This window comes from Numenius arquata, chromosome 24, assembly GCF_964106895.1.
Source record: "Numenius arquata chromosome 24, bNumArq3.hap1.1, whole genome shotgun sequence".
NCBI lineage: Eukaryota > Metazoa > Chordata > Aves > Charadriiformes > Scolopacidae > Numenius > Numenius arquata.
In genome coordinates, this window is record NC_133599.1 from 1063074 (window position 1) to 1091070 (window position 27997).

Consider the following 27997-nt stretch of genomic DNA (forward strand, 5'->3'; position numbering starts at 1 on the left):
AGACCTACAAAACCACAAAATTTGGCAGCCAAAACACATGAGGCGAGTAGCAGAGAGAGTCGCGCGGGGATGAGCTGCAGCCTCCGTAAGCGACTGCCGGGTTTTACACACACCTGCATTAGCTCTGGCATTGTACGTGTGAAACAAACTGCAGTAATTTTGGGAGGTGTTTTTAGGGGAGTTATCGGATTAGTCATACAACATAATATAGATTAAAAAAAATAATCTAGAGATACCATAACAGAAGTCCACTCAGTACCACACACTGGTCAGTCAGCAACCCGACACTGGGAAACCAGTACGGACCATTACATTCATTTAATCAATGTAAATGATTTGTAAAGCGAGTTGCCTAACACGAGGCTGCACCCAGGGATGAGGAATCCAGCTTCACCCGGGAGCAGGAACATGCCGGGTGTCAGCGCAGGGAAGGGCTGGAGACCCACGGAGAGGTTTAAGGGGACAGTGAGCAACAGCCCATTTAAATAATGGCAGAGTTTGAGAGAAAGCACTTGTTCTACTGAAAGGGCACATAAACACGGTGAGAGACAGATCCTGCTTCATGGCAGGGCCCGGGCAGCAAACAAACGGCAAGACAAACAAACAGGATTTGTGCACAACCATCACAACACAAGGATCACAACATAAAGGAGCTCCAGAACCGACGGCGGGTCTGTGCTGTCGGAGGAGACTGTCCTCTCCAGCAGCACACGCTGAAGGTTCATCCCGATTCACCTTTTCCTTTATTTGGTGGACCAGGATCCACTTGGTGACAAGGAAACGTACCACCACCTTCGATGCCGAGGTGATTGATTGCAGCTTTTATAAGGTTTGCTGTATTGACACACAGGGTGTATAATTCCCCCCCATTTGAATTTCTAATTCCCTTGATATTGGATGAATTTCTGGGCTAAGAAAGTTTTCTCAAGTCAGAAGTGTGAGTAATTCTCACATGATCATCACCGCATGAATACTAACGAGAGCGAAAGAGAGAGAAGCACGTTAATGACAGTCTCTCCGGAGATGGTCAGGACGAACACAGGGACGTTGGGAACCTGCTTTGGTATCACACTTGTTCCAGCATCATCCCCCAGCGAACTGAATTCCTGCTTCTGAAACAGGAGAGTTTTAGTAACAGCTAAAACTGTCCCCAGCTAAAGATACAAACACATTCCCATGGCTTTTGCAAGATGGTTGGAAAAAGCTCTTTGCATTCTCTCAGCCCTTGAACATGAAGAGCCCACCAGGAGAAGGTCCTTAGAAGCAGAGTTTAGAAGACACAGCTTTGAAGAACTAACACAGACGTCTTTCCTGAAGTTCTAATGTGCTAAATTAATTCTTTTTCTCTTTTAATTGAAAAGTAAATAATTTGTAGGGTATGTATTAGTAGAAATGCTTTAGAAGTTCTCTTTAGTTCAAGAAGCATAACTTTTAAAATGTACAAATAGGTTTCAAGATTAGATTATAGACCATATTCGTTTCTTTCTGAACTCAGAGTGAAGTTCTCCAATGAGAAATAACAAAGGCAAAAGTCAAATTGGCTGCACGTGACATTCACAGATTTGAAGGTCGGGGTGTGAGCAGATCTGGGCTCTCTGGTGCAGTGGGGGTTTCCGAGGGGCTGCATTCCAGAAAACAGGAAAACAGCACAGCCCCGATGTCCCTCTGGGCCACGATGCGCTCCATCTTTGTCTCTTGGCTGCTGAGGCAGCACTGGTCTAGCGGGAAGAGGTATTTAAATAGCAAGAATAAAATACTGGGAGGTGGCTGTTACTCATCAGCATCTATTCTTCAACTAACTGAAGAGAAATGTTCCTTAAAAAGGAAAGAATAAACGCCAAACCCAAACCACCAGTGATTTAATCACCTTGAAGACAAATTATTCTTTGCCAAACCTGCACTGCAAGAGAATTAATTACACAGAGATCTGGCAATCTTAATTTATTGTGCTGTGTCACCAGATTTTGTCCTCTGGCATGCAGCAAGGACCAGGTCAATCCGAATGGAAGATGAATTGATCATTTCTGACAAGGTTCATTTTGGTAAAATTGTTGGGTTTTTTTCCAAAGACTTTTTTTTCCCCTCTTTTTTGACTGATGTGCTAAGAATAGACCTTCCTGACTTTGAAATGATGCTGTTCTTTAGTGAATGTCACAGCCTTTGGTTTTAAAAGAGAATTTGACAATTAAAAAGCTTGACAATAGAATGACTTTGTAATTCAGGTAACGCTGGGGCCTCCCTCTCGCTGTGTTCGGTTGGCAGCGGAGATGCGGAGTGAAGGGATCTGGTGCTGGTTTGAGGACCACACCTCCCACTTCCCAACCCTGGAAAGAGAAAGCAGAGGCAGCTACTGAAGTGCTGCTCCCTTAGCAGCAGTAGAAAAAGTAGAACAATTCAGTGTTTAGAAGTTAGAGACTGTGCGAGTCCAGCCCCAGCCACAGGGCAGGAGAGAAACACTCGGCTGAAAGGCTGCCAGAGAACACGGTGGTGAAGAGAAGAGCTGTGGCCTTTCAGAGATCCCAGATGTGCCGATTGCTCTCCAGGGCTCACAGGCACGCTGCAGCCCCCTCTGGACTCAGACTAGTCAGAAGTCCTGCAAGAATGAGCCTTCATGTGTCAACTCAACCTCGTCTGCCAGCAGCTAATCCCCACGCCTTTCAGCAGAGAACCAACACTAAATCACAGGCCCTCTCTTTGCACAAGCAGGAACAAAAAATGGAAGGAAGGAGGAGACAAAAACACTACATCTCTTTGTAAAGATACTTCTAGAAAGGTGTTTTTCAAAGATTAGGGGAGCCTTTGCTGGTCCTTAGTCTCCCAGTCTCCCACCAATGACACTTGGTTTTGTCCAGCTTCAAAATAACCAACTCGGGCCCCTCAGCTGGAAAGATTGTGCAGCAAAGTTACCTTAATCTGTTGTTATTTTTGTTCCTGGAACGATGCTTCAGAAAGGACAGCTAGAGATGCCTTTGATATCTCCCCAAACTGCTCCAATACAGTCCAGCTAATTACAGCAGCACGACCCCATTGTCTCCAGTGTCCCGTTCCCTTGGGAAATGGGAGCTGGCAATAAACTGCACAGGAGCTCTCAGAAATGGGAGTTTGCTTAGGTGGGCCAGTGACTGACGAATAGCGACGTGCACTAACAGCTTTTCAGTAAGAAAAAATGATTAAAACAGAAAAATATACTGGAACAAGGGTAATGCAGCATCACAGAGTAAGCCTATGTGGTTGTTACCCCAGCTCCCTGCACACCCCAACACACGTGCAGATGAACATGCTAAAGTCCTCAAAGGCACATTTAAAGCAGTTTTGGCCAGCCTCAGAAGGCGCATGGAAGTAGAGCGGCAGCTGAAAAGTTTGGAAATAGCAAGACCAGCCTAAAGCAAACTGGTCTCTAGACCAGCCCCCTCTGGGCTATAGTTTCACCAATTGAGTTGTTGTAGATCTGCTCAGTTTGGGAGAAAACAACTGTTCAGAAAGGGGCCTCTCCCACAATGAGGTGTCTCCTCACGTTCGCACAATAGAGGAAGAACTGTAAATGCTCAGATGTTGTGAAAAAACCCTGTTTAAAGTGCATTTCTCATTTAATGGTTAGATTTGCTAAATGAGCCAGGATACTGAAGTGGCTGATAATCCCAGAGGGATTAGGATGGTTTTAGTGGTGCATTTCACAGGGGCTAAACTGAAGCTGTCACCCACAAACACAAAACTTCAGTAATCACAGTGCCTGGTTTCAGGGCTGCAGTAAATATGCTTTTGAGGACTACAGCTTCTTAGGCCATGCAATTAATTTCATTTATGATCTGGTAGCCCCTGACACTCTGAGAACAAGCAATGTCCTGCAAAAGCCTTGAAATGCACTTCTCATTTCATCCTCTAGGCCATAAGCTTCCAGGAAAGAGACAAACAACCAGATTTAGGCAGGGAAAGGACTATCCAGGACAAAATAAATAAATAAAAAAGTCATTTTGCAGAACCACTCTCAGGTAAAACTATAATATTGAGCTGAAAACTAACGCAGGCTTCCAAAGCTTCGATGGTATAAATAAGGTGAAGCAGAGGAGCTGACACATTGCCTGGTGGATGAATTAAAGCACCGAGCCAGCATCGGCAGAAGAAAGGAAAGAAGGGACACGGGAGACGTTGTGTCTTTTCAGATGGAAGTGGATGAGAGGAAGTGGATGGAGGAAGGTTATTGCAGAGAGCGAGAGCTGCTCGAGAGATGGCTGCACACAGGCAGCGATGACTCCGCAGGCTGAGGGAGAGGTAACTATGGAGATGCTTAGAGGGGGCTTAAGCCAAAAGGAAGGAAGAGTAAGGACACAAACGTCTTCCTGATTGTTCCGTAAGAGGCATGTTAGAAACAGCCTGTTCCAGACCCAGCCGTCACTCCCAGAGGCAGGGAAAACAGGGCTGCAGTCAGCAGGGCGGATGGAGAGGGGAGATGGTGATGAAAAGAATGCTTAATACTAGATTTACATCATCATCGCACCCATGAGAAAGACTGCCCACACACCTGTCAATAACGAGGCCATTATAATAATTGATTTGCTACAGAGCAGGGGAGTCAGCTTTGAAATGTTCTGTTTTTCAGCTGACACCCTAAATTTTGGAGGTGGGTTAGTGAACTTCAGCGCGTGGAACAGAACGGCCAGAAAAAGCGAGCGGAGCAAAGCTGTGAGCTGTCTGAGGAGCGCTCAGCGACAGAACATGACTCAGTTCCCAGCAGGGGATGGGGTTGGGAACTTAAGGAGAGAGAGAAACAATAAGGTTAAAACTGGAGCTGGCTGACATTTAGAAAACATGTTTTTTTCAAACACACTGAATCTGTGTGGAATATGTTTTTGTTGTTGTTGATATTTAACAGTTTTTGACAGGGGTTTTTAGGGTTTTTTTCAAAAGATTTCATTTTTGCTAGGGTAGGTAACTTCTTTCTCTGTCTCCTGTTTGGCGTTTCTCACTTTCCCTTATAGAGCTCGGGGCGGGGGGGGGAGGGGGACCCAAACAAATAAACCAACCAGGAATCCTTCCTCTTTTCTTTCCTATTGTCCAGGAAAGCAAAATGGCATTTCCCATCAGTTCAGCTAGTTCCAGCTCCCTGGTTCCCAAATCTCCTAAGACAACTAGATGTCTCCCCAGGAAGGAAGGATCAGAATCAGTGAGTGAGAGCTTACAGGTCCAGCCTCCAAAGCAAGCCCTTACATCTGGATACCAAGCCCGTTGTCAATAGTGGCCCAATGCCCAGATGCAAGAATTTCCACACGTATCCAGAAGCCACTCTATGTTTGTTTCATGCCTTGAGGCCCTGTCACGTCATGTCTCAGTCGTAACCAGAGACCAGCCTGCAGCGCGTAAGAACCTGACTGATCCATCCTTGGGGTCTCTCCTTGGCCATCGCCGTGAGAGCCAGTCCCCCTTCCCCACCCCTGGGAGCCCGGGCTGCGTGTGGCCGCCTCTGGCCGGATGGTTCCATGATGTAGCGTGGTTGGGAGGGTTTGCAATGGCTGATGTTGCCCGCTTCATCCCAGATGTCTAAATAAATGCAAGCTGCAATCGCCTGGTCAAGGAGACCTGCAAGCAAAACGTTCAGCCAAAAACCATCGGGAAGTCCTGTCCTACTTCAGAACTGGGTCCTAGGGATCAGATTCTTTGCTGCAGCCTTTATTGAGTAGTTATTTTACCATTACTGCAGGATCAAGCGGACCGGGTGCAGTTCAGCTCCCAGCCCACGTACCAAATACAGCTCCAAGAGCCCTGCGCCAGCTGCAATAAACGGCAATGTCTAGATTAGCGGAAATGGATATATCCACTGGGCCAGGAAAAAGATAACTAGAAGTGGGTGTAAATGGTAGTAAAGCTTATTGCAGCTACTAATTTGTACCCTGACAGTGACAAGCAGACAAACAACATCATCTGTTGCTGACAGACATGGCAGGATGGCAATAGAGGTCCCCGAGCCCTCCGACCCCTTGTCAGAGGGATGGGAGCGCTCTGCAGTCCAGTGGCACATCTCTGGGGGCCACTGCAGAATCCCCTGCTTACACACTGCCAGATGTCTCACAGCCCAGCTCGAGGAGCCCTAGAATCTCATTACTCCACTCCTCCCACTCCACCCAGCAGCACTGGTCTGCAAAGTCTGACTCAGAACAAGCCTTTGTTGTTTGAAGGTCATGAAAATCCCATCAAACAGTAACTGCTGATAACTTCAGCATCGCATCAGGTGCTAAACCAGCACGAGGCAGGCCCTCTCCGCACACGAGCAGGAGCCTGCTGTCCTTTTTGCCTCCCCACTGCAGCCAGTCTCACTGTTTTGACAAACTCCCAGGCTGCAGCATCACCACCCTTCCATACTTCCCTCTCTGTGGGTTTTTCATGCATAAAACTGGGATAAATCCACTTCCTTTTCTGGTTCGGTGGATTCTTGTGGAGTTAGTTCGTGTACATATACGAGGTTATAAAGTGAAACCATGTTATGTTAACAGCATTCAAACCCAGAATTTTAAACGCACCTGTCTGAGCTTTGCAGGAGCAGTTCCTGCTGACTCACCAGCCGAGGCAGCAGAAACGACAGCGTTTCCTCCCCGACCAGTGGAGAACGGGAAACGCTGGCAGAGAACGGGTCACGAGCAGGCAAGGGAATCAAGAGCGTGCATAAAACATACAGATAATTTTCTAACAAAATATCTGTATGGGCAAATCGCAGTCTGCCTGGGAGTGCTGTGCAGGAAGAAAAAGCAGTTCAATCCACCAGAGAAATTGCTCCAAAGGAAATGGTTGCTCATTCCTCCCCTTTGTGCCTCTCCTGTTTGCCACACAGAGGGTAATTCCAGCCACCAGCTCCCGGTGGCAGAGCGGGCAGTGAGACCCAACTCAGCATCAGCTCCACACAAACAGAATAACGGAGAACAATTCCACACATTGTCCCTGAGCTCAGTCCCCGGGCACCAGTGCATTTCTGTGCACACACAAAGCACCAGCTTCATTAGCAACTGAGTCAGGACAATTAGGAGCCATTCTAGCAGGACATGCAGCGATGCTGGGATGCCGAAGCAGGGCCGGAGCAGCGCGTAGCCATGGCGACTGGGCAGGGTTCTGGGGATGGAGAGGGATGCTCCAGCCCCAGGAGGGCACACACAGGCTGCTCCTCCATATCTGCCAGGGGCAGCCAGCCCGGTGAGGATGCCAGCCCGAGGACGTGAGCCACAACACACACTCTGCTAAGAGTCTTTGCTTATCAAATAGGACCAGGGGATGGGCTCGGGGTGGATTTTTTCCCCAGAAGCCTAATGCATGAGATTCATCCACAGAGATCCCAGGAGGAAGAGGAACAACTAGGAGAAGGTTCAGTAAGAAAGCTAATTGCACTGCACAGCAACTCTATTGGCATCCAATGACTTCTGAGCAATTTTTGTTTGCCAGCAACACCTCTCTCAGTTACTGCTGAAAGCTCTTAGCACAGAGAGGTGGGATGGAGCACAGCCCCCACACTCGCGCTTAACCCCATTCCTTCTGGGTCCCTGCCCCTCTGAGGCAACCTGCTCCAACTGCCAGGGAGCTGGGAAACAGCCCCACCGTCATCTCTTCCCCTTGGGCTTCATTCCACAGGGAAGAATTAATGGCAAGAGTTTTACGAATTTGCTTATTTTTTTCCTTGAGTTTCATTCAGAAGTTTTGTGGTCATCATCCCCATTCCTGTGCCCCCCATGTTTTCACCATCTTCCTGGGGAAGGTGCGAGCAGCACGATGTGAAGCAATTACCTTCCTTTTCTGTACTAGCCACAGGCCTCCGCACCATTAATTAGTGTTCATATATCAGGTCTGGTAAGTTGGCATGTGACACTAGATCAAATTCTGTTAATTTCTCCATCCCCTGAATACTTTATAGCTATTAATTAGGGGTGTGAGCTGTGTGAAAGATGTTATAAAAGTGAGATCTGGAAGCACAGACAGACAGATAAATCACAGGCAGACAGATGCTCATCACACTTCCCTTCCAGTGAAACACAGAACTGTATTTTATAATAACGGAGAACAGCAACTTCTCTATTAATAATGCAGTAAAACATGAGGCTCTTGTCTTCAGAAGATGCTTAATAAGTAATACATTTATAGACAAATTCTGACACCCTAATTTACACCTCATAATACTTCACTTCTAACTCTAACAAACTATACCAGATTCCCACTACAATTGGTGTGGCACCTCTTTGACCACATGTTCCTGGAGTGGTTTTGTCCCAAGCTCTAAAAAATCTGTTCTAGCACTAAGAATACAAAAAAAAGCGCGCGTATGTAGGGATTTCTTTTATTATTTCAAGAGACAAAGCGAAGAAGTGCCGAGAGCGAGCGCTGTCAGGCAGCTGGACCCGTAGTGTGGGAACCTCAGCATAGAGGAAGCTTTGAATTTCAGCAAGAGGTAGTAACGGTGTATAACATACTCCAATCAAGGGAAAACTGTCCGTAAGGTCAGTTCTTATAGAGATCAAAGTCTGGCTGTAACCTTTACTGGGTGGATGGGTAGACGGATAACTAAAAGAAAGGCACTAGAAACAAGTAGGGCATCTACGGAGGATAAAAATACAAAATAGCCTCCAAAAAAGCTTATACTTAAATGTCAAGCAAAGGACTACAGTGAGAATTGTCAGACTGTACAGGAAGTGAAGTTTATTCTATTGTTTCCTGAAGAATGCAGCAAACACCAGAAAGGGAATGGTCTATGTGAAAAGACGACATCAATACAATGGCAACTGAGTAAAACTGGCAACAAATACATGCAGGCTGGAAATCAGGAGAAATCTTCTAAATAGAAGAATGAAGTTCTCAAATAAATACCCAGTAGGAGCAAGAGCTTCACTGAGTTTAAGCCAGAGCTTGTTAAGTTCAAGATGAAAAGGTACAAAGGGCAGTTTGCAATAGGAGGGGACCAGTCTCGGTGCCCCCGGGGCTTCCTGACCCCCCTGCATTTCTCTCCACAAATTTTGCATATTACAACACCTTTTTCAAAGTTGTGTGTTTAATCAGGCAGGAGATCTGTGACTGGTAGAGAAGCCGAGATCCATTAAACTCCATATTCTGTACATTGTTCTATAAATAGATCGAACATCATGTTCTTCAGTGTTGGAAAAGATTAAACGATAGAGTGCATTTGAAATGATGTTCTGTTGCTTTAATGGTGCCAAGGGTAAGGTAGGATTAAAAGGAGAGGCACAGAGGAGGGGAGGGGAATCTTTCATCTCTGGAAAGTAATGAAGAGGCCCAAAATAAGATCAAGGTCTGACTGTAAGTGGTTCTATCAAATTATATAGGAAAATAATGAGTTCTACACCATCTAATTTCCATACGCGGCTCTACAACATCTCCCCAAAGCAAAGATGACAGAATACTTAAACTTGGCTCAAAAGCTGTTTAACATAAAGATTTGAGACGAAGGAAAGTCCAAATGTGCATACTTTGATTCTTAAGGAAAAAAAGGTTAAAAGTGACAGGAAGATGATCTGCAGAAACTAACTTTTCTAATAGTGCTGTAACTCCACCGCTGCCTATTGCGGTAGCCAGACGGACCCATGGCCAGCAGAGTAACAACCAGTAGTTCGTACATGGGCCATTCGCTCTTTAAACAGCCATGATTTCACTCGGCGTTCAAACACGTGGAATAACCCCGAGCCCTAGTTTGGCAGCCCAGCCTGTTTCCAGGCTTTGTTAAAGGTGGCCCATCAGCTTCCCACAGCCGTAAGTAGGATGGATGATCGGTGTTGCCTGATTATATTGAGGAAAGCACTCCACAGACAGTAGATTCATTGAATTTTTTGCCCACTATCATTTTTGAATGCTTTTTAAAAACGAAGAATTTTCTATTTTCTGCTTGACAAGGAAAAACCACCACAACAGGCTGGGGAGCCAAGCTATTCTCCGCCAGATGAAGGTTACATCTATTCCCTTTCCAAGTTACATACATGCACCCAGTTCCCACTCAGAAGGACAAATTGAAGTCTTGCTGAAGCTGAATTCCTTTTGGAATTTTATGCTAAAATTAGTGAAAGGTACCACAAGCGAGATGATGTTAGGAAGGTGAGAACATAACTAAAAAAATACTTTTTTGTCATTCCATACTCCAAGCCCTGTTGTTAAGTCCACAGAAGCTCCTGTTTAAACGTACAACCTGCCTGTTATCTTTTCCACAGCCTAACGTCAACCACATTCTTTCCATCTAGAATTAAAGTCCCAATACAAACCAGCACCAGATACAGAAAAACACAAGAAAAATCAAGCACTTACTGAATGGCTGTGATACTGAACCTTGGAAGTAAAGATCAGATCAAAATATTCTGTTGATTACTTTTGAGAACAGCTTCATTTCAGCCTCAAAAGACAAGTGGTGTGCACCTACTGCACCACTGGACTCACTGCAGCAGTCGGCAACAGCTCTACTCATACTCAAACTACTAATTGTTTAGGGAAAAAATGGGAAGCACTGTTAATTATCTCCTGTAGCTGCATTTGCTGCCAGGAGTGCTCTTAGTGTGGTTTTAGCAGATAAAGTTAGAAAGGATGTGGACCAGAGCATCTCGTGTACGAGGGAAGGCTGAGAGAGCTGGGACTCTTTAGCCTAAGGAAGAGAAGGCTCGGAGGGATCTATATATATATTTAAAAATACCTGGAGACATGGTGCAAAGGGGATGGAGCTGGGCTGTCCTCAGTGGTGCCCAGTGACAGGACCAGAGGTGATGGGCACAGACTGAAACACAGGAGGCTTCATCTGAACATCAGGAAACACTTTCAGTGTGAGGGTGACCGAGCACTGGCAGAGGTTGCCCAGGGAGGTTGTGAAGTTTCCATCCTTGGAGCTATTCAAAAGCCACCCAGACACAGTCCTGGGCCAGGCTGCCCTGGTTGAGCCACGGTTTGGACCAAAAGAGCTCTGGAGCCCCTTCCAGCCTCAACCATTCTGTGAAGGATAATACTAGTAACAGCTCCAGTCCAAAGAGGGAGCCAGGGCGGACACAGGACCTGAACACGTAGTACCTGAGATACGTGTGCTCCAGTCACCTCCTTGCTCAAGAGCAGAAGATCTGCAAAGCTGGAGATGTCTGGCAAACATGAAATTACATCATAGGTTGTAACTTAATAGTTTATTATACCACATAAATCAAGAGTGAACATTATCTCCATAAGAACTAGATGAAAATCATCAATAAGTAATAATTAGCTGTTTCCTGGGCCTGCCATCTGGTAAGCTTTTTTCCCAGCCAGCAACTCCTGCTCCTTGCACTTCTCCAAAGGATCTAGAAGACGAAGACAGGCTATTCCTTCTTCTTTGTCAGTCCCTTTGGGAAATGTAGGTACCCAGGATGATGGCAATCCTCATCATCACACCTCAGCACCCCACGTGTACAGGGCTTCACTGGCCCCTGCTGATTCCGAGTCTCCAGTTTCTTAAAAAGCAGTAAGGAGGCAGAAGTTATTGATCCCTGCCTTCCATCCTACTCTCAGGAACACGTGGGCTCCAAGATAACCAAATTAATCATTCTAACCTGTAAGTGGCTGTCATTAGTATTATTATTTTCATCATATAAATTATCTTCCAGATTAGGTCATATGCATTTTGAGATCCTGTGGTTTCCTAGCAACTCCTCTTACCGCTCCACACGCAGACACAGTGTGCCGTTTGCTTTTCCTTTTTTAGACTCCCTGCACAGGGGTTATATTCAGTAACAGTGATCTCAGGCCTGGCCCTAATGACCTTTAGTCTGCCACGTTTGTGGGGCAAGATGCAGAAGACAGCCATCCCCCCGCCCCTCAGAAGACATTTGCAGCAGAGGGCCAGAAAAACATGGTCCTCCACTTGCCTGTCTCCTGTCCCACGGACCAGAAGCCCTGGGCTCTGCAGGATAAGCAGACAGATAAGCTTTCCAGATAATGCACATTTACACAGAGACTTTCACATAAAAAAAAATATCACAAGCTATGGTTTTAGAGTTGTTTCTAGTTCAATCCGGGAAACTGTCTGGAGGGCCAAACCAATTTTAGCCACCAATTTTAATTAACTTCTCTAGCTGAGTTAATCAAGATATCTCCCAAATTTAATCACGATGGGGGCACAAAGTTAGGCGATGTGACTATCCTAGACAATCTTTTGTGTAAGGAGAATAGGATTAACTTCTGTCCTGCCCCACTGACATTTTTTAAAATAACAATGTCTTGTTCTAAACTACAAAAGCTATGGGGCTTAATTATTTAGCTAGCTAGTGGCCCTGTTTCAAAGAAAAAAGAGAACAGACCTCAGAAATGAGCCATCTCCAGTCCACGTGGAGTACAGCTATTAATATTTGATCCCCTGCTAGCCTGGAGGCAAAGGGAATAATGTTCATTACAAGAGCCTAAGACTGAATCCACTTTAGCGATTGACTGAACCGAAGTTGAGGATGAAACCTCTCCTGCTGCAGGTGAGGCGAGTGAGTTGGGGGATTCTGGCAATTCCTTCAGCAAAGGAGCTGGTGTTTTGCCAGGCACAGAAAGAAGTGGAAGTTTTCCATGGCTGCCGTCAGAGCCTCACTGTAAAAACCATCCCTGGATCCAATATCCAGCCCTGATTACGGAAGAGATAAGATGGTTGCAAAAAGTAAAGAACAGAGACACAAGGGCATATACTTGCCAATAGAAGAAATAATTTAATGAGAATGTAATTAACAGGAACAGAAAGCCAATGCCACGTAACTGGGAGACGGAATATCCTTCAATCCCTCACCCCCTGCTCTCTCCCCCAAACTCATATTCAATAGTAGAAGTCTCTGCGGGGTTTGTTCCGGATTACAGCCTCGGGCCAATCCTATTCAGGGCCTGGAGCAACACAGCAGTTTAGGAAAGTCTTCAGAAAAACTGAAGATCCAGTTTCATTTTCCTGTTGTACCCCCAGTCTACACCCTGCAAATACAACTCATGCCCCTCCACAGGGTGCCCAGAGGGTCCTGTGAGACCCCTCGACCCCAGAACACAGTAAGTTCCATCAGTGATTTCTCTCTCATATACCGACCTGGAGCCTTAACGCTAAAATGGGACAATGAAATCTAGGTGAAGTATAGAAAAGAAAGTCAATTTTGGATGTCCTCATTTTGGGGTCTCAAAAGAAGACCTATTTTTCAGACTGGTCGTAGTCTGTGTCACCCAATTAAAGCAGCAGACTGGTATCCTGTATGTGTCTTTGCTGGAGAAATCGTCTGCTTTAGCAGAAGCTCTTAAGGTTAAACAAATCTTTCAAATATTGAGGGCCAGAGCCACTCACGCATGTACAGTAATAGAGCTCCTGGAATTATTATACTCCCTGGACCCACTGCAGATATTTGCCTCTTGGCTTTACTCTTCCTACAGTGTATCCCCATTAGCACCTCTAATTAGAAAGGAAAATCACGAGTTCCATGTTATTTAAAAGATTATGCAGCATTTTAAACTACAGCACAATGTAATTATTTTTTAATAGCCACCGCTATTTCATGTATTTACTTTTAATGGTGTTTGAGTCATAAATTAACAGTAGAAAAGAAAAAGGCAAATCAGCACTTGACAGAGAAGTAGGCAACAACTGAAACAAAAAACTGCAAAGCTACAAACTGTGTGATCAAAAAGGAAGGGAGCCCGATTAGTTTCTCTTGTTTCCTTTATTCTGGACTGCTTTTTTATCATCCAGCTTGTCCCTCTGGAGGTCAAGAAGGTCAGGGATAAATAGAAGTGAGAAGAGTTGAACGTCTGTGTTGTTGTAGAGACTTCTGTCAGTTTGTCAAGAGATGCGTATTTTAGACAGAGTCTTGTATTATCAGATACCAAAGTTAATAAACTGCCACTGCAGAGGACAGTCTGCTGTCACCGCGTGAGCTGCGGTACAAGCAGAGCAAGTGACAACACAGATGTCAGAGCTGAAAGAGAGAGGATTAAACAACCAGGCACGTCAGAGAGAAGGTGAGCCATGGAAGCAAGGTGTGTGCAGAGCATGTGCACAGCTGGATCCTGCACAGCTGGATCGCACACAGCCATTCCATGCAGGAGCACGTCCAAGACAAGTCTCTCTACTTGTTATGCATCTCACCCCAAAAATATCACTATTAACTTTTGAAAGGATAAGCAAATCTGCAGTACCCCACTTCTGATCTCTGGAAAGGCCATTAACACTCGGTGGCAGATTATGTGCTTCAGACACACAGACATCTCCAGGGGCCAGACCTGTGCCGGCTGTTCTCACCGGCACCTTCTCCCCTGCACACCCCTTTGTGTCACCCCAGGCTCTCTCAGGCAGAGCAAGAACCTTCCTGGCATTGCCAGCACAGGACCGGTCCCTCAGCATGCTGAGCTCTAACTTCAGCTTGTTTGCCTTCACAGAAAGCCCGGCTCGCGAGGATCCGAGTGGCCAAAACAGGCAGCTCCAACGCTTACCTTCACAGCAAGCGCAACGGCCTCCTGAACGAAGCCCTGGAGCTGACGGTGAGTGCAGAGACAGCCTCTCCTCCCACGGAGCCTGAGCAGCTCCCTGGCCCCACTCCTCCTCTCCCCATTGCCACCTAACTGCTCATTATCCAGCGTGGCAGCCTCGCACCGGCAACGTTATAATTACGCTCTCGTGTACTGGATGTGCCGTGGGGAAGGACAGCGGGAATCCAGCCGCAAGATGGGATGAGAGGAAAAAGCTTCCTTGGGCTCCTCCTCGAGCTAGGAAAGGATCTGGCCTTCCGGCAATGACCGGGTTCAACATTCCCTTAATGTTGATCAGCTGCACTGATTTACACCACAGGGTCTGCCTGTACTATGAGCATCCACTCTTTCAACACGCAGTTACTTATTTTCAAGAGTCTCCCACTAACAGGGGAGACCTGGAGGTATTTAAAAGCCGGGCAGACGCGGTGCTGAGGGACATGGGTTAGTGGAGGACTTGGCAGTGCCGGCTTAATGGTTGGACTTGATGATCTTAAAGGTCTTTTCCAACCAAAACGATCCTATGATTCTATCTAATCATGCCCAGCAGGACAGGGGAATATTCCCCAGCTCCCGTTTCAGACAGTTTGGTGGTGGGTTTATTTTTAACAGAAAGGCCTCTGGAGGCTAACACTAGCTATTCACGAGAAGAAAAGTTTGAAGTGCGTCAGGTCGCTCAGCAGAATCAGCTAAAACGAGAGGAGGTTATTACATTAAGCCTGATCAACACCAGAGCAGGTATTAGCACATTTCATGGATTTCATTTCAAATAAATCAGCCTTTCGTGTGTGGGGAGCAAAGAGCGAGATGAAGAACGCTTAATTGCGCCACCCGAGCCGCCAAGTGCTTGTTCGTGCATCCTTACTTGGGGCATAATCCCTCAAACGACTGCTATTTTCCCTGCCACACATCCTTGTATTTGTAAAATCAAAGCTGAAAAACCTTTTCAGCTCACGGTGAAAGCTGCTCACCGGGACCCGAGCCCACTCCTGCCCCGGGTCAGCGGGCACAGCAGAGGGGATTGTGCAGCACCTGATTTCGCACACGGGAGGCTGCTCAGCGCAGACCGAGACAGAGGAACATGCCCCTCTACAACTGCAGTAGTTTTTAAACTGACTCTAAAAAAGCACTTCACACGAAGCACAGATTTGGGAGGTGGGATGCCCAGATCAGTTTCTGTTCTCCCCTCCAAAACAAGTTTGATCCGTCTGACTACACAGCTAATGTTGTCTCCTGCTCTGCCAGTGCCAGCGACACTCAAAAAATCTGTTTCTTGAACCATATGTTGCTGTTGAGCAGTTCAAGAAAAGTTTCTTTATCGAGAATATGAGACCGGGGAGACTGGTCACACCTGGTCCTGAGCCTTCTCCCCACAAAAGAAGGGCTCGGGACTGGGATGGCAGCTCAGCTGAGATTCCAATATTTCATTACCCAGGAACAAGCAAAAATCTGAATACAAATTTAAAACTTCCTTCTGAGCTTTAGATTTCTAGTCCTTAAAAATGCCAGAAGAGCTTAGCAGGGACACTCAGTTTGCACTTGATCTTCCAGCCTGTCATCTCAACAAGAATCTCCTCACTTCTCTTGTCAACCCAAACTCCCTGCCAAGACCACTTAGGGAAGAGCAGCTGACGCACCAGTGCTTAAGTCCAAAATGCAAGAGGTTGAGGGAAATATTTGGCTGAATGGGTTTATTTCATGGCATTTGCCCAAAAATGAGTGGAAGAAGGGTCATTTTGTTGGCTACAAAACTACTGTAGTCACAGGAAGGAAAACAAAAACATTTCTAAAGAGGTTCTAGAGGATTTTTTTACCCATTAATAATTAGATATATAGTAGCACCTAGAGCAGGTATTCCCAAACTTTTCTGGGTACAACTTGCATTCTGCTGGGCTTTATAGCTCTAAATGCTAACATGACCCTCCTCTTCCCCCCACCCCACAAGATTCACAAATCCAGCTTTGAAAAGCTCTGAACGCTGTATACATTTGTATTAATACTTTGCAAGAAAATAACCCCACCCTAAGGAACGTCCTGTCGAAATAACCAGAGGCCAAGGCACAGGGCAGTAAGAATTACCACCCGCCTGTGACATACGGGAGCGTAATTTACTAAACCAAGGAACTTGCCAAAGCCTTGCCCGGCATCCGCACGCCCACCAGGAAATGATCTTTGCCCACCCGGGAACTCGCCTCATACCTGGATCAGGAGCCAAGACATGTCTCATCACCCACAGTGGCATTAATTAATTACAGAACCACAGAGCATCCTTTGCTGTAAAGGTATACATGACCCTTCTAACTCCACAAGGCAAGATTTTATGTCCCTTCGTTTTATGGCAGGAGAACGAACTATTCTTGAGAGTACAAAATGTGAATGACAGCATAGTCTCACCAGCCAGATTTTTTAAGCTGTATAAATAGGAAGGAATACGACTTCTGTAGCTGCTATATTAGGGGCCAAAATATTACCTCCATACTGTGCATATCTGTCGGTCAAATTAACATCAAACTGCTTCCCCGCTCAGGTACACATCCCGGTTTGATACCTTGCCCGGGACTCACGCTAACTTTAATGGACTTCACACGGCCAGATTGCCACAGGGCTGGTTTGTTACCCAGCAGTAATTCCAACCACAATTACTCCACGGCCATCACTAGATGTTATCACTTTCATCATTAGCAATCACGCGGCACCGTGATCAATGTATAATTGTTTTACAAGTGCCCAGCAGATTGCCCTGCGCTCTGACACCTCCAGGGTTTACCCAAGGAAAACAACTGCCCCAAAGGCACCCCGGCTGTGGCTCTGCAGTCAAATTAATAAACTGGGAAATAAGGACTGTTCAAGATTCCGGAACATGTGCCAGAATGTCCTTTCATTAGCACCAGAATGAATATACTGACACCATCTTTCAAGGGAACAGCATGTCTTCAGCCTGTAGCCTTCTATCAAAGCAAAGAAAAAGCGAAGACAAGGATTTATCCAAGGCAGCAGCAGGACGGAGTTCTGCTCCTCGCAGGAATACAGACTGCCTTCAGAAACATGTGGATTTGTGGCATTTTGCATTTGCCATCTAGACACAAAGTACTCAGACCGTTTTCTTCTCATTTAGAGAGATTTTTAGTGGGCTTTATGTCAGAAGTGCTCAAGGGATGGTGAGCTTCTTCCCATGGCAGCAGCCTACATATCCTCTTAGTGTTAATCTCCTTGTACAGCCAGCTGAAACTCCCTTTTAGCTAAAATGCTCGGAGGTGTAGATCCCAGGAACAGTAAGTTGTGGGGTCTTGTGCCTTTTCACGAGCAGAATCTGCTTAGCCATAGATAAGCATTACAGCCATTCTCGTGGGAAGGGGCGGTCTATCCACAAATCAGTTCATCTCAGTTCACCAGGGTCCAATTTTACCTGCTGAACCACTAAGTAGAAAAGGTAAAAGTGGAAGTATTTTGGATTTCAAAACTGACACTACAGTGTGTTTCAGCCTCCCTCCAAGCAATCAGCAGCTCAGTGAATGTCTTCCAAGAACAAACTGAATGGTGGCTGGCATCAGATCCTTGCAAAACTGGCATCCCAGCTCCAAAAGCAAACCATCCCCTCTCCTCCCCGCCTGCTTTTTCATTACAGCCAGACTCTTCTAATGAAGACACAGCCTTTGTTGTACCTACGTTACTGCAGGCACGCTGATGCAATCTCTATAGGTATATATTCCTCAACAGTACTATCAAAATACCAAGTGTTTGTGTGATGTTGGCACTCCCACCCTCCTCGGGCAGCAGTTTCTGCAGTTCCCATTCTTAATTTGCATGCGAGGATGTTCTCGGTGGTTGCATACGCTTTGTTTCCAAGAACACTGAGCTGACTGACAAAAAAGCAAAAGGAAGATAAGGTGTGAGCCATAGTCACTGATGCTATGCTCTGTTCCTGGTCACTGCCATCCCTGAATGCGTTTCCATCAGCAGCAAGCCCGGCCTCGGGATGGAAGGCAGAGGGAGAGAGAAAGTTGTGATGCCAAAATTTAACAATTCCCAGAGCAATAGAAGCTCTGTCTTTGCTTTCAGATTCCATTTAGATCTCCTCTCAAGCAAACCCTCGTAAAAAGATACTGTTTGCAATACGTGCTCTTTCTCTCTCCTTTTCCAGTGTTCTAGTGCAGTATCATATGTGCCTTAGGGCTCACAAGGACCTCCATGGGAAATATTCCCACACAGACTTCAGCAGATCAGTCATCTCAGCAGGGTACAAACAGGACCTGCTCGATGTGCTCGCTCACCAGGAGGATGGATAATAAGAAAAATGGAACTGGTTTTTTTTTAGGCCACTTCTAAAAATACTTCTGGGAATGCTCCATCTTCCAAAACAACAGCAACAAAAACATCCATAACCTGCCTAAGACACATTCCCATTGGAATCTATTAATTCCGTGTACAGTAAGTCAGCTCCCTTAATGTACCCGTTCAGCTACTCAGCTGAACAGTTCTCAGAGACAGAGCTATTCCTTCACTTAAGGATCATAGAACCATCCTGGAAAAGGCATCCAGAACACGCGTTTGCCGTGAGTCACTGGGACACAGGGCTGTATTTATGAGCCATCCTTTAAGCACAGCAGAATTTCACCCCCTTGAGAGCAACAGACAATGTCTTGGCACTTCTGCCAAGATGTTCTGCCGTGTCTCCCATCCCACCCATTTCCTCTCCCGAACAGTTAGACACGAAATGGCAGTATCTAAGTGGAGATTCAAGCCATGCACATCGATTCTTAACTTTGAGATTTGGGCCTTACAGCAGACACCAGGCACCCCTTGCTCATGGAGCACAGGGAAACCTTTTACAACACCTAATTGCTATTTTACATGTGACTGTCTTTGAAGATACTACTCATCAAAAACACACACAGATTAACGTGTCATGAAATCACAGCGAATTCCAACATCAGGAGCTGTAGTAGTAGGAGTAAGAGAGCATCCTTAACAACGCAGATCTTAAATCTGCCACCACAGAACAGAGAAAATGAGAAAAATAATCCTGGGTCTCAAATAGCACAGAAACTCTAAGCAACAACAATTGCTTCTTTTCCTCCCATTTCTGAGGCGTATCTGATCATCAGATCACAGGATAAGCGACACACCAATTCACTGATACAGCAGAGAAACAAAAAAAACCAGAGTCCTGGATTTCTCCCCCCACAAAGTTGACTAAATTGGCCTACTGCATTGATGAATGCTTCATGCCAAGATTTCTGCAGGAGCTAAACAATACAAACATGCTGAACTCCAGCTCCAAACCTCTTATCTATTTCTCCTTCAAGCAGATCAAGCCCCTCAGCTTAACAAAAAGCACAGGGATTGGTCTGAGATCTGTAGCTCATCCCAACCACTAATAACACTGCAGTCCGAGCAGTCTCTTCCCCAAATCACGACACGCACACGTACCTGCTGGAGAAGCCAAGAAGAGACCAGCGGAAGTACCCCAATGTTTTTCCAAGGCAGACTCCTTGAGCAGCCACACCACAAACACCTCACCCCTTCCTTTGTCCTCCAAGGAGGGACCACTCCCTTTAATAGTTTTTTTGCCCTAAATACTCTCAGCTGTACCCAATCCCTTCCCAGACAGCACAGGCTGCCTGCCTGACTCTAAGCACACCCTCCTCTCTGAATTAGCTTACAAATTTGTTAGCCACATCTCAGCAGTTTGGGTACACAGGGGAAATAGGGGAAAGCTGGTCCCTAATTGTACAGATGTTGCTGTAGTCAAGTATCTGGATTCTGAGGTCTTTGGAACAGGCTTGGTTTGTTCTGGTTTTGTGCTAAGTGATGCACAGGGGGTTCCTGGCCACTGGGTTACTAGAACATAAATCCCAGTAAGCCATCCTGTTGAGTGAAAGCCACAATCCGTAAGGAACTAACGAAGATGGGACCTTCCTTCTCCTAGGGAACTGCTGCCACAGTGACATTGTTATCTTTATCCCTGTGAAAGCTAATGCTGGTAGGTCTGTTTGTTTTCATGGTTTTACAGCTGGTTTGGGTTTTGGTTCTTTCCCCTCCCCTTTTTCTGGTTATTCAGGGATCCACTGAGGATGAACAGCATATGACTAAAGGCACCTCTTTAATTGAAAGCCAACATCACCACCTGCTGCACTGCCTGGAAAAAACAACCGTAAGTAGCAACACAATCCTCTTCCACCCTTCTCCACCCTCCCAGGGCTTTGCCTGGCCCAGGCTGCCCATGGAAAGTGTGCTCTGAACTGGGTCTCAGTTAGACCTGGAAACTCTGCCAGAGGGGGCTGGCACTCGAGCTCCCAAGAATAGTCTGCAATGGGATAAATGCACTTTATTTCATGGTCTTCATTACATGAAAGTAATTGCTGTGCAAAGGGATAAAGATGTGATTGTCTGCTACTCCAGAGTCATCTACACCAGCACAAAGTCAGGAGCAGGTTGCTCAGGTGAAGTTTACCTGAACCCAGAGAACTTTTCAGCGTGGGGTTAGATGTACATTAAGTTTAATTTCTTCAGTGCTTCTGAAAGAGACCTGAACGGCATTCGTCTTACGCTGTCAGTCACACATCATATATACTTGTCACTTGTGCTAATTATTAAGAAAGGACAGTTCTGCTAACCATAGCCTGGTCTCCAGTGCCAACAGGCTGGAAAAACAGAATTTTTAGCCCTTTATATGGCAGAGAGCAGATGAACTCTCTTAATGGGTTTAAAGGCTGCACGTATTTTTCTCACTTCAGTTCTGGTTACAAGAGCAGTAATTTATCTCAGAGCCACTCAGGCAGATTCTGTAACAATGACTTTTCTGTTCGCCTCATGCAAGGTGTTGGGGTGAGAATTTTAGTTTTCATTATGAAGTGATTCCGTATGCAGAAGGCTCTTGGAACATTTCAGATATTTATTTGATACATATGTTTTACTTCCAGGTATATATAAAAGGTTCTGCAGTAAAGGAACACATTATCTATACCATGATTCATTCTAGAAAGAATGAAGAGAGGTTAACACTTGAAATATTCATGCCTTTCTCTATCCGCATCCATCATCAAATATACTTTTGATTTCTGACTTGCAAGAGCTTTCTTTTAGATAAATCACCTTCACTTCCATAGTTTGGCTTATGCTGGAATAACATCATTTAGGCTTCAGCGATACACTGGAAGAAGATGACTGGGAATTACAGGGACCTGCTGAGTACGGCCGGTTCCTCCCAATGAGCTCCAAAGGTCACCGCTCCAGGGACAGTGAACCCATTCTTCCTGTATCAATGACTATGGAGTTCATTTTATCAGACTCATCTGGCCTTTACTTTTAGCAATTTTAGATGTTACATAACAAGCAGGTATTTCACAATCTGACTCTTCAGTTTATTACTTTATGCTTAAAAGCTTCACTGCTATGACCCATATTTCTCAAAAAAACTTTCATTTGGAAACATTTAACAAATTGGCTGAAGCAAACAAAAGCCAACAGCCCTCCCTCCAGGGTCTGCCCTCGTAAGGCCCTGACTTTGTAAAGGCTTCTGGAGATTCTCACCCCTGTGGAGGGCGGGGGGACATCCCAGGGGCTGCCTGAGTTGCCCCCCCCCGACTAACGAGCGGGTCCAGTGACCAGCCAAAGCGCATTGGGGATATCAGTCCCCGGGCAAAGCAGGACGACTGCTCCAGCACACAACCCTACCACACAGTGAGTCTCAGGGGCTGAAAACGTTCCAAATGTTGCTTAGCAAAAAATGGCAATAACAGTGATACTTTGAACTTTTATTAAAACCGAGAGGGAGAATCTGCACAATATTTAATGTGTTTCCCCCCCCATGTTTTTCAGGCAGTTATTACCATGATGTTGCAGCAAATCATGTAGCAAGTTTGGATTCTGGTCTGGAATTATCAATCAAAATAGTCCAATCACCTTGTGTGGAAATTCTTTAGTTCACATAATCCATTGGAATACTATGCAACAGTTCTCCTCGCAGAAATTTAAATTGTAGTAAAATAATTTTTAAACACTGAAGAGTCATTTTGCGACCAAGTTGCAGGAATGGAATGAGGAATGTACCATGGTTGCAAACTTGTTTCAATGGGCAACTCACCTTTCCTTAAACTAGGCAGAAGGATTCTATAAGTACATTATTTATTGTCCTGCTATCTGTGGTGTCGCTAGCACAGAGCCTTACAACCCACTGGCTGCGAATGGCTCACAAATGTGGCATGTCAGATGACAAAGTGACCATAAAGTACTTCTGGCTGCCATAACACAGGTTACTTTGTCATATTAACACGACAAATGGAGTTTGTTCAAACAAAAGGAGTGGTTTTCGACTCCTTCCCAACTCCCAGATTGAGGATGGACATTCACATGCAATGTTTTCTCCAAATGCTGAGTGTATCGAATCCGATCCTTCAACCCAAACCTTTCCGTGTGTTTCCAGACCATGATCAAACCCCACATCCATTGGTGGCCCAATGGCAATGCAATTCCAATCCCTTCCTCGTGAATCAGCAGCTGGAATTTTGCTTTCCTTTGCCTTTGGCTCTCAAAAGTTCAAACTAACAAAGTTGTTACCAGTTTTGTTCTGTTTCCAAGAATGTCACATTGAAAAGCTCAAGCGTGAGAAGGAAGGAACAAAGGGGTCTGATTCAGGCAAGGTTTGGTGCAGAGAAGGTCTGGTTGCCCATTCAAACTTGAGCAAGCCGCCTGGAATGCTGAAGCGATAGACGCAATGCTGGGACTAAACTGCTGAGTGCCAGAATGGACAATCAATTGTGTTTTTATCTTTTGTTGGCATGTTGTCCCATAGGGATTGTCCTATCTTGTGGATGATCCCCTGTTATCTGTACGAACTTCCACCATCAAGGTATTTCCTTTTAAATTCAATCTGTTTTCTCTATGGTCTCTGTGATGTGTCTGGAGAGTGTTTGGTTCCTTTCTTGTTCCCGGTCTTGTCTTTGGGAGTTTGTGCACGTGGCTCCTTTTGGCAATCAGTGCTCTTGTCTCCTGTCAGAGTTGTTAATTGTTCTGATGAAAACCGATGGCTGCCTTCTCCATGGTTGTTTTTGTTTCCCATCCTTTCTGGTGCTGACAGGGACTGGATAAAGTATGTTTACTAGAACCACTTGGCTGTTGATATGCGCACATTAGAATTCTTTCTTTCAGGATTTCTTGTTCCTTAGCACAAAAACTCTTTACAGATTCAGTTTTCTGAATTTCCTTCCCCTATACACTTCCCACTCACCTGCCACATTCATTTCCCTGCAGCTAATAGCGCCCAGTGAGCTGCAGGTCTGCTTTGCGCCCAACAGCCAAAACAAGCAACATCCTGCAATTAAGCTGTATGTCAAGATGGTCACCCAAATACAATACAATCCTGTCCCCAGGGACAAAGAAAAAGGAGCCTATATCTCCTCTTGGGTTTCATAACCATGTGGCATTGCAGACTTTATGAAGCCACTTCTGGAAAACAGATACAAAACCAAAAGGAAATTCAAAACATATGAACCATCTCAGGCCACCTAAGCAAGACAGCGGGAGGGACTATCACGCTTTGGTCACTGCAGCAGCTTCCCTTATTCCCCTACTGCTGCAGCGGAGCAAAACCTTCTCTTGGCTGCAGTGAGTGGAAGGGCAGAGTCATCTCTTTTAAAGATCTGCCCAGTGCAAGTATTTTCAGGCACAGAGGCAGAGAGCATCCTACACAGACAGGGCTGACCCGTCCCACCAGCATAGCCAGAGGTGCCCTTGAAAACAAACCGCTGTTGGGCCAAAGCTGGTGGTGTCACCAGAGAGTAACGACACTATTCTTCTCCCCGCCAGAACCACGAGTTCATAGACGAGCAGCTGTTCGAGCAGAACTGCATGGAGAGCTCGATGCAAAACTATCCTTCTTCTCGGAGCCCCTCCTTGTCAAGCCACCATGGACTGACCACCTCCTGCTGTTCTCGCCGTAACAAGAAGACCACTCACCTTCCCAACTCCAGCGTGCCGGCCACTCGCCTCCGGAGCATGCAGGAGCTCAGCACCATCCACATCCAGTGCAGCGAGCAGCCCTCGCTCACTACAAGGTACAGTAAGTAGGCTCCTGCCGCTAAATCCTGCATGCAAGTCTCTGAAGTGCGTTATCCAATGGAACGTTCTCGCAGGGCTCTTCTCCGGCCAGGGAGAGGGGACCAGTGCTGGGAGCATCTGTGTTTCCCTCCTTCTAGTCACAGCCCAAGGGCAGCAGCTCCTGGCTGTGCCAGGAAGAACCGGGTCAAAGCTGGACTCTAGTGCAGCTCTTCTCTGGCCAGACGGGACACAGGAGAATGAATTCCAGCTGGAACCTGCCAATGGAGTGCTAATCACACGGGCAGGAGCCAGCAGTTCCCAGCTGTGAGCCACTCACCAAAGCTGGCCCGGGACCACTTCACAGCCCACCTCCCAGACAGCCCAGTACTTCCAAGCCTTTACTGGGAGCAGGCAAAGACCACAGCAAACCGGTGTCTGTCAGCAGGAGCTGTTAGAGAGCTGTACACACCGACATGGTCCACCAGGGACACCCGCTTTGCTGATTTCCATTGTCCAAAAGTCTAAACCACAGCCGTAAGCATCTCTGGGAAACAGACACCCGACGGTGTCTCAGTAGCTCTCACCTAAAAAGCCATTAGTGACACAGGTGAAGAAATGCTTCGACAGAAACTGTCATTTTATACATAACTCGCTGAAAATATAATTTCTTCACCTTATCTTTCTTGCAAATATTAAATTACTCTTGAAATCTCCCTCAGCCCGTTAAGCTGCTTGTGCACCAGGCTGTTTGTGAACTTACCATCCTCCTCCTCCCCACTCCTATCAAAGGGACAGAGAAACTGAAACAAAGCTGCCTCTGGGGCAGCCAGCGATTGCTCTGTGCCAGGGTGAAGTCAGAGGGCATTTCAGAGAGCGAATTATGAATGAATAAGCACAAAACAAGTCTCTGGCTCCTGCAGTTTCAAGATGACAACAGCTTAAACCAGCACCTAAACCAGTAAGTCAGGGGAACGTCAACTCCTCTGCCTATTTCAGTGGGTGCTGAATCAGGTGCCAGTGATATTTTAAATGTCAACACTGTCTGTTGTTTCACTTGCTTACCAAACTTTGTAAGAACGGAGAGAGAAAAAAAGCCTTTAAGTTGTTTTTCATGTGGAATGCAACTAACTGGGCGTACTGGTTACCACTGGCAGAACCACGCAGTCCCTATGACTGCCCCACTCTCAGCTTGTGACTGAGGCAGCCGGGGAGCAGAAAGGGCTCTGGCGTGTTCTCGGGATGCTCGAGCGATCGGGAACCATCCTCCTGGTGAGTCACCCCGAGATAACAGCAGCGACAGCTTTCCCACGGGGAGCCGTACGTTTGAGGAGGACAGGCCTTGTGTTTGAAATGACGGTGTTGGGCTGGTAATAGCAGACTCCGGCAGCTGTGCAGATGCACAGAGATCAACCTATCATTTTCCCTCTGTAATTAATTATAGGATGCAATTGATGCAGATCTAATAAGAATGCTCCCAGCTGCCAGATCCTTGAAACTGCTGCAGAGAGATGAAAAAACAGAAAAGATCGAGGGACAGTGGATTTGAAGAGGCATTTTGAAATGCAAGGAAGACAATGTCTCTTTCTTAGAAAGAACTACCTGTGCTCTGAAAAGATACAGCACACAGGACAGTGTATTTAGATGTCCTCTTAATTAAACTAGAATTATGCAAGAATGAAATGGAAACATAGGGAAACATAGAATGATTTGCCCTGTGAAAAGCTGTATCCTAAACCAGGGGGGATAATAAAAAAGCTTAGTGTAACCTGGGTAGAAATTAATGATGCCTTGCAGGAACTGGGGGGAACATATAAAGGAGTCTTCTGAATATTTCGATGCCCTTAGTTCAGAGGAGTAAGATAGTGATTAAGAACAACTACCATCCCCAGTCCTGCTGTCTGATTTTTAAAAATAAAAAATAAAAAAAAGCCAAAAAGCCAAACACTAAATTTGTTTTCTAGTCGTTCCAGTCTCAACATGAAATCAGATGATGGGCTGAGACCGAACTGCAAAACTGCCCAGATCACGACAGCCATCATCAGCATCCCCACGCCGCCCGCGCTCACACCCGAGGGCGAGAGTCGGCCTCCACCCAGCAGCCCCAGCCACTCCACGAACATTCCCACCACCGCCACCACCAACATCGTCAAGGTCTCTGCCTTGTAAGACGTCTCATGCACAGAAGGAGGCTGGAAGACCAGTGCCCCTCTCCCTCCACACCTCCATCTTCCTTTCTTGCTGCAAATTGTGCCTGGATGGACCAACCTGACATTTTGTCACCGAATTAGCAATGGAGACCTAACGAGGCAGCTTTCTTCAGACTGGCGTTCGTGCTGTGGCCTGAGGAAGGATTAGGAGATGGAGGAAGAGGCTGGTTGAAGGGAAAACCTGCTTGGAGAGCGCGTTGTGCCATGGTACAGGGCAAAAATCACCCGCGGAGGCTGGAGGGAAAGAATCATCATGGCAACAGGAGAGTCAATACAGAAAATGGAAATATAACACTGTGTATCGCAGCACCTTTTTAAAGGTTTTTAATGGATAATATTTATTCATGAGGAAATGACTGAAAAGGTGAAAAACAATGGATTTTGTGAATTTTTTTTCTTCATGGAGTAGAACCTTTAAACCAACCAAAATTTCACATTTTTTTTTCTTTTATAGGAAAAGATTTAGACAAAGAAGCCACCTGTCACAGAAATCTCTTTCCATTCCCCTGTGTGTGTGCGTGCGAGTGTGCGGCAGAACCCCATCCGAGCAACACTGAATTGCAAAGAGCAGAGCACGTGTCCGTGATTGGGTGCACACTAGGGAAACCCAAGCATGTGGCAGCACACACATGTGCACACGTGCGCACACACACACAGCTGTTTCACCCTGGATGGCATTCTTGATTTAGACAATTTTGTATCCGCCTTTTAAGTCAATACAGTGCAATTGCAAACGGTGTGTTTGTCTGCTAATTATTGTCTGTGAAAACATATTTGTGGACAAAAACAAAAAAAAAAAAGACAGGCTTTAGTAGAGTTTTAGTCCCACATGGGTATCTGCTTTCTATTTTTGTTATCACTTACTTGTAAGAGTGTGACTAGACTACCAGTTCTGTATTTTTAAAAAGAAAAAAAAAAAAGATAGGATTCTTTTTTTAATACTGTACACACAAATGGCAAAGAATGAGAAAGCACTGAACTCAACTGCATCAAGCATTCATAAGTCTAACAGAGGTTTCTTGTAATGTATGCCCATGCTTTTTTATTTTTGTTTTCTATATAAATTTCTTTGCTAGCACTGGACGTACAACCCATTGTAAATAGTAGCCAAATAACGTCTGGATCTATACTTGACAATAACTAACCCCAGAGCCAAATACCTTGCATGGACAGAGAGGTATTTGGCTTTTTCACAGTCTTAGGGCTCCAGTTGTCTCACCAACTGCTGCTGGGGCGTGCTGATTTTGGGGGTAGACTGGGTTAGCAATTTTAGTTCTCCAGCCCCAGCACAG

General features: G+C 45.8%; 1 protein-coding gene across 2 annotated transcripts in view; it reads left to right on the forward strand.

Annotated features, from left to right (window-relative positions):
• KCND3 (potassium voltage-gated channel subfamily D member 3) overlaps nt 1–26664 on the forward strand; it is a 110786-nt gene extending 84122 nt beyond the window's left edge. Inside the window, exons 3-7 of one of the 2 annotated variants that reach the window (XM_074163265.1) lie at nt 14371–14472; nt 20522–20614; nt 23255–23311; nt 24268–24515; nt 26460–26664. In XM_074163265.1, coding sequence (XP_074019366.1) covers nt 14371–14472; nt 20522–20614; nt 23255–23311; nt 24268–24515; nt 26460–26664 — 705 coding nt within the window. The remainder of the gene's footprint in view (nt 1–14370; nt 14473–20521; nt 20615–23254; nt 23312–24267; nt 24516–26459) is intronic. The other variant, XM_074163266.1, reaches the window with a different exon arrangement.
• The last annotated feature ends 1333 nt before the right edge of the window (nt 26665–27997 follow it).